General features: G+C 35.8%; 1 protein-coding gene across 1 annotated transcript in view; it reads right to left on the bottom strand.

Annotated features, from left to right (window-relative positions):
- Nucleotides 1-13,254, bottom strand: part of Xpo4 (exportin 4) — a 107,472-nt gene that overhangs the window by 1,703 nt on the left and 92,515 nt on the right. The window contains 11 exon segments of the mRNA XM_047552589.1: nt 908-1,000; nt 1,407-1,524; nt 2,109-2,239; nt 3,645-3,763; nt 8,542-8,722; nt 9,107-9,213; nt 9,216-9,242; nt 9,245-9,398; nt 11,161-11,335; nt 12,211-12,380; nt 13,053-13,212. Of these exon segments, the coding sequence (XP_047408545.1) occupies nt 908-1,000; nt 1,407-1,524; nt 2,109-2,239; nt 3,645-3,763; nt 8,542-8,722; nt 9,107-9,213; nt 9,216-9,242; nt 9,245-9,398; nt 11,161-11,335; nt 12,211-12,380; nt 13,053-13,212 (1,435 nt within the window).

Raw genomic sequence — 13,254 nt, 5'->3', positions numbered from 1 at the left:
AGGACAAGAAAAAAGGCAAGCAGAGAGGAATTGCTTATACATGTGGGGACAAAATCCTAGTAAGTATCAAAGGAATTGAATTCAGAGAGAGGCCACACAACTGAGTGCATATTACTGGAGGAAAGTGGTTGCTAGAGCAAAGTGCAAGAAATAAGGTCCTAGAGCACCTTCATCTTGGGGCACAGGTGGCACAGGTAGTCTAAAGGAAGATGATTTAAGTATATGAACCTCCCCTAAATTCTAGCATTTCTAGAAAACATAATAAAATGTGAAGTTTCTCTAGCTAATCACAAGGCCATGCTGGGAGGTGTATTGGTATATGGGAAGGAGGGATCTAATTAAGTGCATGATCCAACACGTTTCTTATATACTAAGGGACATCTACTCTTCTTATGTACTGGGAGAGAAAGGTAAGCAAGTCTAACTTCTTCTGTTACATTAACCCCAGTTCAATGATGCTTCAGACCTTAAGGGCTCAACAAATAAAACAAAATAATCTGCTGTTTTATGTAATATAAACAAAACAATATGCTGTTCTTTATACTTTATGAAGGCAAACTTCTCCTGGTTCCCAATTTTATTCATCTTGCCTCCTTTATAAAATTTGAGTTCCTAAAGGAACTCATTATTCATTCATGTTTGTGCTCCTGGCTTCTTGTACAGTTGCTTAAGGACAAGTTTTATAGTGGTAATTGCTACACAGGATGGCTCAAAACAGTAGAGAAGGAAAAATAAATGCATCTGAACTCACAAACAGCTTATCAGATAAACACAAAAACTTAATAAGGAAGATAAGAAATACTGCGTCATTGAAATATATATGCAAGTCTGAGTCACTGATTGAGGTATTGATGACCTATTATCTTTCTAACAAGAAGAGTTCCCTGAAGAGAGGCATGCCCAGTACCTGATGCAAACACACCAACGTGTAGAAAGCTTCACCAGCTGCTGTGGTCATTTCTGTGTTGTGCTTTTGCAAAACCAGCATGTCAAAAACCAGCTGAAATTACATAATAAGAACTCTAAATAAAAATACAGGGTGATCTTATAACATTTTGGCCTCTCCCAAGTCCCAACAAAGAAAGAAAGGAATGGCAGTTATATTCTACTTATTATAATAATCCGAAAAATAAATAGTTTTTTTAAAAAGAATCTTAGGATGACATGAGGTTGTAAATACTTGCCATGATACCTGAATAATCAAATTCCCCATTGTATTTATAACTTCAATTTTCAAGAACACAAGATGAAAGTGGAAAACAATATATCCCTGAAGAACTGATCTCAGGGAAAAAAAAAAAAAAACCAACCCACAGTGAACAAAAGTATTATTTCCTCTTCTCAGAAAGAATGATGTACATGGACTGTACTTATCAAAGTAGATGACTTTTCATGAAACATCTTACCTTAAGAAAGTGCCGAGTTGCTAGAAAAAGTGGTGAATCTGTTTCTTGTGCTTTTGCACACTGTTCAGCTAATGGTGTCAGGGCCTCCAGGCAGAGCTGGCAAACCTCTGAACTCATTCTGATCATGAAGGTCAAAGAAGAAAGTAGATTGGAATAACTGATTTACAAAAGATTTAAAAAAAAAAAAAAAAAAAAAAAAAAAAAAGCAGTATCCAATGCATGACTATTTCTAGAAATGAATACAGATGTATGTGCAGATTAGTGTTCAATGTATCTTAATTGAGTTATAAAGGAAAGACAATTTCCAATGTTTTTTAAATGACCTATAAGAGTTTCTAATCTGGAGATGGTGCTGTTTAGTTTATTTCTGATTATGATATATACAAACTGATGAGAAGTCATATTATTCTCTATCATCAGGGGGTTAAGACCAGAAATCCAGCAATAACGTATGATATTGCGAATTGTGGTCTTAATGAAGAAGGGGTTCTGGGATAAGGGGCCAAGTGCCTTAGGGATCTATATAAGAGGGCAGGATGAGGTAAATTAACAAAAGAAACAGAATTAGAGCAGTTACAGAGATGACAACTTTGTTGAGCAATAAAACTAAACCACAGGAGAAAAATAGAAAAATTACAAATTTAAACAACTTTTAGGTAATGTCTTCCTCCCAGGTGAGAACAATGTTCATTTAAAGGATACGATGTCATTCCCAGTTCTAGGGAGTACATCAGGCTTTTAAAAAGATCCTCAGGAAGCTGTGGTATTTTTTCAGGAAAAATCTCACAGATAAATGTGATTAATTTGTAGTATTGATTACAAAGCGTTGGAAACTGAAAAAGAAATTAGACATTTAGATGCTCAATAGTATCTAATTTTTATTTTCATTAATGCAATAAAGTGACAAACTTTTACTATACAATGATTTCTTTAAAACATGTACAAAATACAGGAAACAGGAAAACCTAAATAAATGTAAAAGTAAGTCTTAATAAAGTCAATATTTTACTAATTTCTATGCAAAAAAGTAATAGTACAATTATATTCTACATCAATAGAAGCTACAGTCAATTCCTGATAGTCTATGTCTACCTTGAACAAGTAAACATGGTAGTGAAATCTAAAATTATTAAATGATCTGAGAATAAATTCTTTTTGTAAATGTGTTTATTTCTACTCAAGAGTATTGGAAATATAGAAGGTAATACAAACTGCTAAAACTATACATCAAGCAGAATGATATTCAGTCCTTTAAACTTCCAAAAACTTTTCTTCTTAAACAGTCCTGGAGGACTAAGGTAAAAACAGATAATCTAATTTAACAACACTTGAGAAAATATACATCTAAATGTGTAATAATTTATTTGATTAAGCAAATCCTAAGAGCAAATCCATATACAGAGTTGCCTCAATTTCTTCACCTTACTGGTTGTCACATGAACATTTGGCTCATGGGTTGTCAGGATCATTTCTAAAAGTCTAAGACATTTCTCAAGGAAGGAAGCATATGCTGAGAGCCTGCAGTGCTGGGAGTCTAACAGCATCCTTATTCTTCTGGTTCCTTGCCTTCCAAACATATTTCAATTTCTATTCTCCTCCTTCCCACTAACACACTCTCATCCCTTTTATCTCATGCACATACATGCCCCTCTCCATCCTTCTCCATCCATATCCTTGTCCTTGCCTTTGCCCTTATCCTCCCATGACAACTCAATAAGAGACTGCCTCTTTCCTATAGTACTGAAGGAAGAAAAGGTCAACCTCACTCACTCAGTGCCCAGTACTGACTGGTGAAACCAATCCAATGGAGTCAGAATGTGCAAATATTTTAAATTATATTAGTCTTGGTTTCTTTCCATTTCGTTTTTACATGGAATAGCCTGGAAAATGCCCTCCTTTTCTCAATCCTTCAGTGCAAGAATAATGTTCAAAAATAACAATGACACAAGATGAGGGAATCAAAACTGCAAATAGAAATGTTTCTTTTCCAGGACTTTTTTTTCTGTGTAGTACTCCCTGACAAAATGAGTCACTAATGGACCAATGCACATACAACTCTAGAGCATGTGTTACTGAGAAACAAGCACAAGTCACTGTAAAAGAAACGCAAACATTTTCTTTTCATGTACCCTTAACAGATATAACTCCTTAATTAAGTCACAGGTATATTAATGTCTAAAGTATTTTTGAATTTTAGCAATGTATAGTATTAAAGTTCACATTCGTTTGTTTAATTACCTTCAAAAGATCTTGTGACATCAAGGGCAGAATAAGGTTTACTCCATATAAAACAACATCAGCTGCTGATACAGATCTGTTTGCTGCTTGACCTGGCTCATGTCCTCTAAACACTTCATCTATTAAAACAGAAATAATGCATTCTTATGGATATAAGATCATTAGATCTCCAAAGTTCATATTCTGTCTTTATGAAAATAAAAATAAATCCAAGTCCTTTATTCTAAATACATTCATGGTTGATAATATAAATCTCTGGTCGGGCTGGGGTTGTGGCTCAGCCAACAGAGTGCTCGCCTAGCACATGTGAGGCACTGGGTTCAATCCTTGGCACCACAAAAAAATACATAAAATATATGTCTAACTACAACTAAAAAATATATATATTAAAAAAATAAATCTCTGGTAAGTCTAGTCCCGTTCCATCCATATGCACCTTATTTGTTAGGGGATCTGAGTACTTAATACAGTGATATTGGGGAGGTGAGGGCAGGAGATAGTCTAGAAATAAAAGTAAACATAATACTTACTCTAACATAAGATCTACTGGGACACTAGTCATGTTATTTGCACAGTAATATCTATTTGATGCCTTGGGTATAAGAAATCTTTCTAAGCTTAGAAGGATTGAGGGAAAATATGGAAATGAAAACTTAAAAAAAAAAAAGAAAGTAGTTTAAAAGAGTAATAAGGAATATGACAAATAATTCTTACCCTTAAAACAAATACCTACATTTATTTATAAGAATAAAATAAATAGAGCTGGGGTTGTGACTCAGTGGTAGAGCCCTTGTCTTGCATGCCTGGGGCACTGGCGTGCCCCACATAAATAAATAAAATAAAGGTATTGTGTCCATTTACAACTATAAAAATAAATAAATAAATAAATAAATAAATAAATAAATAAATAGCTAGTTAGCTAAGTGAGCAATATTCATGAACAAACACTGACTCTAAGGAAAAATAGTTTATTCCAACTATCAAGCAGGGCAAATTTTACAATGATACTATTTCTGATTCATTTGAACTAAAAACGATTTTGAAATGACAGGATTTTATTGCTGGTTAGGATATAATGTGATGGTTATACTAAAAAATGTGTGAATGTGTGTATCTCAGGACTTTATCTAGTAAGGATATAAACAAATTCATACAGAGACTTGTCCATAGAAATGCTCAATACATTACTATTTATAAGAGCAAAACTAAAAATATTCCAGATGCCCAATATTAAGGATACAGGTAGGACTCTAAAATGTGGAGTATCATACTGCCATTAAAATGTCATGACAATTTTAATGAGAAGGCACTGGAGATATAGCTCAGTGGTACAGTGTTTGCCTAGCGCGTGCAAGGCCCTGGGTTCAGTCCCCAGTATCAGGAAAAGGTTTTCTTTTAATGACGAGGAAAAGCTTAACACTAATCAAAAAAGTAAAGCCAGGTACAAAGACACACACCTGTAATCCCAGATACTCAAGAGGCTGAGGCAAGAGGAACACTAGTTCAAGTTCAGCTAAGGCAACTAATTGAGACATTTCTCAAAATAAAAAGGTCTAGGGATGTAGTTCAGTGGCAGAGTGCCCCTGAATTCAATCCCCAGTACTGAAGTAGGGAGGGAGGCAGAACATAAAATCATATTTAGAGCATGATTGCCAATGAAATTCTACAAAAAGAACAAAAGAAGAAATTCCCAAAATGCAACATACCATTTACTCTGGATGGTACCAAAAAGTTTGGGTGATTTTTCTTCCTCAGTATTTTGAAGATAAATTGGTAAGATTCTTCTACTTGAAAACAACGTTTTTCAGCCTAATTCTGAACTTTTCTCTAAGAATCTCAATTCTGCTTGAAAATTTTCATTTTCCAAAGCAGGGGTCAGCAAATGTTTTCTGAATATCAGAGTGGTCAATTTGTATTCCATCCAAGGAGACTTGATCTGCCCACCAGTTTCAGGTCTCTCTGGGCTGCAAAGGCTGACCTGCATAAGCTGTACAGGACTCTCAAGTGCTCTGTTACGGAATCAGGAATGCAATTCAAGCACCCTATTAATGAATAATGTCAGATACCCATTTTCAGTTTTCCTTTAAATATCTCACTTCAGCATGTTTGTTTGGTTCCCCTTTTTTTGGTACTGGGGATTGGACCCAGGGAAACTTAACCACTGAGCCACATTCCCAGCCCTTTTTATTTTTCGTTTTGAGAAAGGGTCTCACTAAGTTGCTTAGGACCTTGCAAGTTGCTGAGACTAGCCTTGAGCTTGCAATCCTCCTGCCTCAGCTTCCCAGGTTGCTGGGTTTACAGGCATGCGTCACCATGCCCGGCTTAGCATGTTAATTTTTAAAATTTTTAAAATTTTTAATTTTGTTTTAGCTACCTACAACGTTTACTTAAAAAATAATAAAATATTATCTTCCTTTGTATCATCTATTTTATCAGGTAGTGCTGTTTCTTTAAAATATTCTATTTTAATAGTCTATTTTGGTTTCTTTTAAATTTCAATCCTATACACCCTTATTTTATTCTTTTTACTCTGATTTTACGTTTTACCTTTATTTTATTCTTTCTACACTGAGCAGTCTGGTGTTAATTTCTTCTCTTAATATTTTATATTGATTTTAATCTTTTTACTGCTTTTATTCGGTAAACTCTTCCTCAACTGCTTAACTTTCTTGTTTGCTCTGCAATCTTTTCTCAGCATGGCAGACATGAGGAAGTAAGCTGTACTGTAGTTTGGACAATAGAGAGGGTGTCTGCCCCTCCAAATACCTTTAGGAGTTCTCCTATTTCTTTCAATAGAACTCTCCAAAATATACCATACCCTAATTAGTCTTGGAAGCCTCCCAGGTCAAAAACCTTTCAAAAATACCAATGGCTTTCCCTTGTGAATAAGCCCTACCGGATTCAGGGAAGTTAATACAGAAAGTCTGCTACCCAAGGGAAGATCTCGGAAGATGTACTTGGGGAAGGATTCTTCAACCACGCTCCAATAAGGAGACTGTGTTGGTTTCCCAGAGAGGCCAGAAGAGAGGAGATGCTACAAACTGGCCAGAGTCCTATCATCCCTAACATCCTGAAATGTTTACTTCTATTATAATCCCTCACTGGCCAGTGCTAGGGATCTACTGTATTGAACATGATAGAATTTTTTTTTTTAATTGTAGATGGACACAATACCTTTATTTTATTTATTTTTATGTGTTCCTGAGGATCAAACCCAGTACCTCACGTGCTAGGCAAGCACTCTACAACTGAGCCACACCCCAGCCCATGATGGAATTATCTGGGGAAAGTTAGTCTGAAAGAAGTACACAGTAATACCTACCAGATAAGGTAAAACGTCATCTAAAATGTCTAGGGAACTTTGTTAAAAAAATGTAGACTTCTGGAGTTAGTGGGATGGGGCCTGATAGTTTCAGTCAGAACTGGGAACCTAGAAACTGATAGTCTTTCTAGAAATGAGAAATTTGAAAGAATGAATTCATTTATGAAATATAGGGGTACCTCTGACAGTAAATCATCTAAATGTACAAATGATTTAATACTGGGTCACAGCTCCTTCTCACCACAGTTCTTAACCTGAGGTCCCTCCAACTCTTGGAGTGTACAAAGCCTCCAAGAGTCCACACTATTGGAGTGTAAGAGTGCACACTAGCTGAGGGAGAGGTGCATATGACCTGGAAAGGTTTAACACTCTGGGACTGAGAAGCACAGACCAAAGGACTCAGAAAACATGGGGCCGCTGTTGCGTAAGGGCCTGGGCCTGAAAACAAAATGGAAAGAATTTGCTGAGGTAAAGTTTGGACAGTGCTTTTCAAACCACTTTACCTCATTACCCATAGATAACTTCAATAAACCTCCTAAACAGCGAACTTTAACAGTGTGTAGTATGGGATAGATACTGGAAAAACCATGGTTCAGTGAATAAGGAAAATGACCAAAAAAGAAAAAAGAGCAAGAACAATCTCAAAGATTGGGTGCAATGACTAAAGCAGTATATTACAGCAACAATTTAAGAGACTTTTGCAATAGAGAAGCCATAAAGTCTACTATCACAAAGGTCTGCATAATATTCACAACATAATAATGCTATATATGGTTTGTTTCTCTTATAAAACAATTTCTAGATACTTTAAAGGCAAGCTTGGCAGTGGGGTAAAGCAGTTGGGGCGGGGGTAGATTTTATCAGTCAATAAAGAAAACAGGCAGGCTAACTGACTTTCCTCATGTCATGTTACTGATGAGCTATTAAAGTTAAGTGGCCTGTCAATTCTAGAGGTCAGGGTTTTGTACGCCACTAGAGTTTCCCAAACTACACTCCACAAAGTGCTAGGTTTGTTGAGACGCTGCTTCAGAGGACATGGAGGAGTAAATAAAACATAACTAAAGAGACTGGAGTCTATGGTCACCTGCTGGGTTTTGAAATTTAATCCCAACTTACTAACTAAATACCTGTGAGTAAGTGACTTAACTTCTCTATGCTTCTATTGCCTCATCTTTAAAGTGAGAATAACAATGGTATCTACTTCATCCTACGTGAGAAGAACAGGGCCTGATGTTCAAAATAAACTGCAAAAAAAATGAAAGACACTTTTTTTTTTTTTTTTTTAAAGAGACTATGTTGCCCAGACTGGCCCAAAACTTTTCTGCTCAAGTAATCCTTCTGCCTCAGCCTGCTGAGCAGCTGGACTACAGGAAAGCACCACTATTCCTAGGTGAAGACATTATTCTTATAAAAGAAAAGGCAAGCAGGAACGTTTGGCCCTGACCCTCACTTCAACAAAATAGATTTATTTTCAATCGTTCTGTAAACTGAACTTTATGGGATTTCACTTAAAACAATCTTTTGTTTTAATATAAACAACAATCACAATCAAGTTTAAAAACCATCACACTATACCTGTGTCACTGAAATCTATGAATTCTTTTGACAGAAGGTTAGTAAGAAGTTCCATAATGAGAAGCAGGTCTTGGTACTGCTCTTCTTCGGCTGTAACATCTATTCTTTGCCTCCCTAAATTATTCTTAGAATATACTTGCAACAAAGTAAGGCAGGCTTCATATAAGTTCATAGCTTTGGACTGTAAGAAAATAAGCAAAAATTATTCTGTTTGGTAGAATCCAGCTGGGAAATAAGTAGACAAGTTTAAATTTACTCTGAATTCAAATAGTAGCTATAATACTTGTTTAAATATTGAAATATCAACAATAACAATAAAAGTATATATTAAGAGTACAATGATATTTAAAATTTAGCCTTTTTCTAACAAAATTTTAGGGCAAGTTTTATTTTTAGACATGACTTCCTTGAATCACGAGTTCTTTTTAAAAATCTTCTTAAGGGTCTTTTGGAAAAATAAATTTATTTTAGAAAACATGCATCAAATTTGAAGAAAAGTATCTATCACATTATTGTAGCTTTGAAGAGTTTTAACCCTGAGGGGATAAAACTAGAAAGTGCTCACCTCTCCAAGATAACATATCTGTTTATGTGCAACTTCGACAAAAACTTCTATAATGAGATTGACAGTCTCTGGGGTATTTTTATAAACTTCCATCAACCCAATGCAATGGTAAGGAAGTCCATTAAAAAATTAAAAGAATGGCTACATTGTCGATCTGGGTAGCCTCAGCAATGCCACACAGGGCCTCTAGCGTAGCAGTGATTTCCTGTTTGACTTCCTCTTGCTGACACATCTGCTGAAAATTTTCTTGGTTTATCACTCTTAAGAATCGCTGCTGAAGTGGCTGAAGAACCTAGAAAAGTACAGCATGAACTTTCTAAACATGCTTTATTTACTTCCTCAACTTGGATCAATAGTTTCCAAAACATTTCTAATTACTGCAGATAGCACAAGCACAGAAAACAAGAAATATCTAAACTACACACTACATTCCCCATTTGAGGGTCATCATAGATAACCTCAGGCACACACAAAGAAATGACACCAAGTCATGACATACCACTTTTTCAGTCCCATTCACACAATTGTGCAATTTCCCTCCATCTCTTTTCAAGTGATTAGCAAAAACTTTTTTTTTTTTTTTTTTTTTTTTTTTGCAGTACTGGGGCCTTGTGCTTGTGAGGCAAGCACTCTACCAGCTGAGTTATCTCCCCAGCCCTCAAAATCATAAAAAGATAAAAAGTTAAGACTTTACAGAAGGGATCAGCAAACTTTTTTATGTAAAGGGCCAGACTAAATACTTTGGACTCTGCACCGTGTACAGTATGGAGACATAGAGAAGATGTAAACAATTGTTTCAATAAAACTTTATTTACAAAACAGGCCATATTTGGCTTATGGGCTGCAGTTTGCAAACTTCTGCTCTAACAAGCACTCAACACAAAGCTCTTGCCTGTTCTTTCTTTCCCTACTCTTCTAAGCACATTAACTCCAGATCATAAGTCTTGTATGGTGCATTCATGAAAACAATATCTTAATTCCATTTAATTCCATATAACAAAACATATACTTAAACTAGAAACATATAGTCTGCTTGGTTTCCCTGAGTTCTGGGGTCACAGGCGACGGTCTGATTTGTACTGTGCCCCTTCTCAGAAATTAAAGAGTACTTTAGACACAAGGACTGCAGGCCAGTAACCTACATACACACCTGATCCCTGATTCAAAGCTTATATAATATGTCCATGGTGGTTGTTATGGGTTGAACTGTGTCCTCTCAAAAATTCCTATGTGGAAATCCAATTCTTAAGCACCTCAGAATGTGAACTTATTTGAACAAAGAGTCACTGCAGATGTAATCAGTTGAGATGAGATCACACTGGAACAGAGTGGGCTACTGACCCAATATAACTGGTATTTTATTAAAAGGGGAAATCTGGATGCAGACACTCACACAGGAAGAATATCATGTGAACAAGACAGAGATCAGGATGAGGCTTACACCTTTCAAGGAATGTTAAAGCTTGCCAGCAAACCACTAGAAGCTATAGATTCTTCCTTAGAGCCCTCAGAAGGAACCAACTCTGCTGACTCCTGATCTTGAACTTTCAGACTCCAGAATTGCGAGACAATAAATGTCTATTGTTCAAGTCACCAAGTTTACAGCAGTCCCAGAAAATAAAATGGTTAATTTGTGTCTGTTTGTTCAAGACAGGAAAATATTTCACTAATTTTTATGTCATAATTCCATCTTTCCCCCAATGCTGGGGATCTAACCCACAGCTTCATGCATGTTAGGGAAGTGCTCTGCTGTTAAGCTACATCCCCAGTCTTAAGATTTTAACACACCAGTTTAGACGCTCATCGGACTTGGGAAAATATGCCTAAAGTAAAGAACATTTGATAATATTCAATGTTTTCACAAAAACAGGTATAGACAAATGAGAAGTATTTGTCAAGCAATAAGCTTCAATATACTCACTACAGGAAAAAATATCAAAAAAGCTATGACTGAAATATTATTTTATCCCCATAGACTATTTTATGGCAATACATAGATAAAGCAACTACAGAATTACATGAAAGGGTACAATCAAATTAGAGAGAACTGTTACCTCTGTCCAATATTGTTGTTTGGTTTCTGTGTCCATATGTGCAAAACCCCCTAAGACAAGAGCCTTCATCAGTGTCCTCTGCACAGGACTTGACAAGAAGTTAAGAGGGGGACTGCGGCTTGCAAACTGCTTAGCTAGGTTCCACCAGTTTTCACATTGAATTACTAAGTTTGCCCTTTGGGTAGAAATAATAAAACATATATTATTTTCACATATATTAAGAAAATGAAAATTGAAGATAACTGGATTTTTTTTTTTTTTTTTGAGGTGGGGTCTCACTGTATTGCTCAGGCTGGTCTTGAATTCATGAGCTCAACTGATCCTTCTGCCTCAGCCTCCCAAGTAGGTGAGGCTACAGGCATGCACAACCACAACCAGTTGGAATTAATTTACTTAATTTCTCTTAATCATCAATTTTCTAATATGCAAAATAGGGATAATGACAGTTACAACAGCCCTCAATCTCATGCTGATTGATAACTGACATTGATAAAGATCAAGTGAGATGATACCACATATGAAACCCTTAGGACGATATATAACAAATTATAAGAATTTGATAAATAGTAGTCAATGGCAAGAGTAATACCAACAATAATAATGATACTCATGTACAGTAAGAAAAATTAAAATATTTTCAGAATTGCTGCAGGAAGCACTAAAAATTCTACTTTGCAACGTCAGAGTTTAAGTATCAGTTGTTTTCATCTTTAAAGCAGAGATAATGCTAACAGGATACCTGAAAAAAAAAAACAAGTGAGAATATTCTACATTAAACGGTTTTTAAAAAACTATAAATTACTAATAAAACTTGTGTTACTCCCAAGGTTCTCTGAAGCCAAATCTTTGAAAAAGTCAATGCAATCTTCAATTATAACACAGGAAAGCCCCATCTGCATTTGTTACAATAGTGTAATAACAGCACACTACAGCTAAGAAATGCAGCATCTGGACTTAGATCTGCAAACTGAAGTGCATATTGCCCCACACCTCCCCCACGGCATGAGTGTGTGGGTCTCATTGCATGAGTCTCTCCAGCAATGGGTTTACCTTTCTCTTCTTTCCACCAAAGTGACAAGGAGTTGTACAGTATCATTTGCAAGGTCTTGCTCACTACTCCAGACTGAGAGGTTACTGATGACTTTTTGTAAGAGGTAGCCAATAATCCACTGAGAACCCTCTGTATCTGCTCCAAATGCTGTACTGAATGGTAGACTTATCTTTAGAGAAAAAACAAATGTTGTGAGATCAGAAAAATCGATCATCTGAAAAAACTGCCAACAGAAAAACTGAATCTAAATCCAAAACAGTACTTATTTCACATTACTTTTATAAATTATTAATTTCCTAGTCCAAAAAGATTCTCAGATTCACTCCTATTTTCCAATGTGATTTTTCTGTCAATGTTATCTCATATTAACACACTAGAATGATATTTAAATCAAAGAACATATTAGTCTATTCCCAAATAACAATCTGTATCTTTTTTTTTTTTTTTTTTTTTTTGATACCAGAGATTGAACCCAGGAGTGGTTAACCACTGAATTACATCCTTATTCCTTTTTATTTTTTTGAGGCAGGTCCTCGCTAAGTTGCTGAGGCTGGTCTTGAACTTGGAATCCTCCTGTCTCAGCCTGTTGAGTTGCTGGGATAACAGGCATGTGCCACTGTGCCCAATTTTGTAATCTGTATCTTAACATTGGTAAAATAAACAATCTAATGATGTGCTCTGAGAAAAGCTACAAAGCAGCATTAGAGTCCTCAGTTCTCTTCAGTGCAGAAGAATGCTCCAATTCCACTTTGATGAGAAAAATCAACAAGAAAAATGTTCCCACTTTTATAACTGCCATCATCATAAATACAAAAGAAGTTTAGAAGTTTTACATTCTGACCTGATCATATAGTTTTTCATCCACAAGGAGATAAGTCTTGGCCCAGCGTTTTAGAAACCAAACAATATCTTTGCCCATTTGAGGGCTTAGTAGGTGAGTGAGATCTGCTCTTATTGCTCGAGATTCAACTTCTGAAACTCTTAGAACAGCAGATAACAGCCTGTAGGTATAAAACAGAAGTCATTTGTTCTTTTATTGATTT

The sequence above is a fragment of the Sciurus carolinensis genome, chromosome 5 (assembly GCF_902686445.1).
Source record: "Sciurus carolinensis chromosome 5, mSciCar1.2, whole genome shotgun sequence".
Classification (NCBI taxonomy): domain Eukaryota; kingdom Metazoa; phylum Chordata; class Mammalia; order Rodentia; family Sciuridae; genus Sciurus; species Sciurus carolinensis.
The sequence above is the reverse complement of the archived record's forward strand: the minus strand, read 5'-3'. Positions and strand labels throughout refer to the sequence as shown.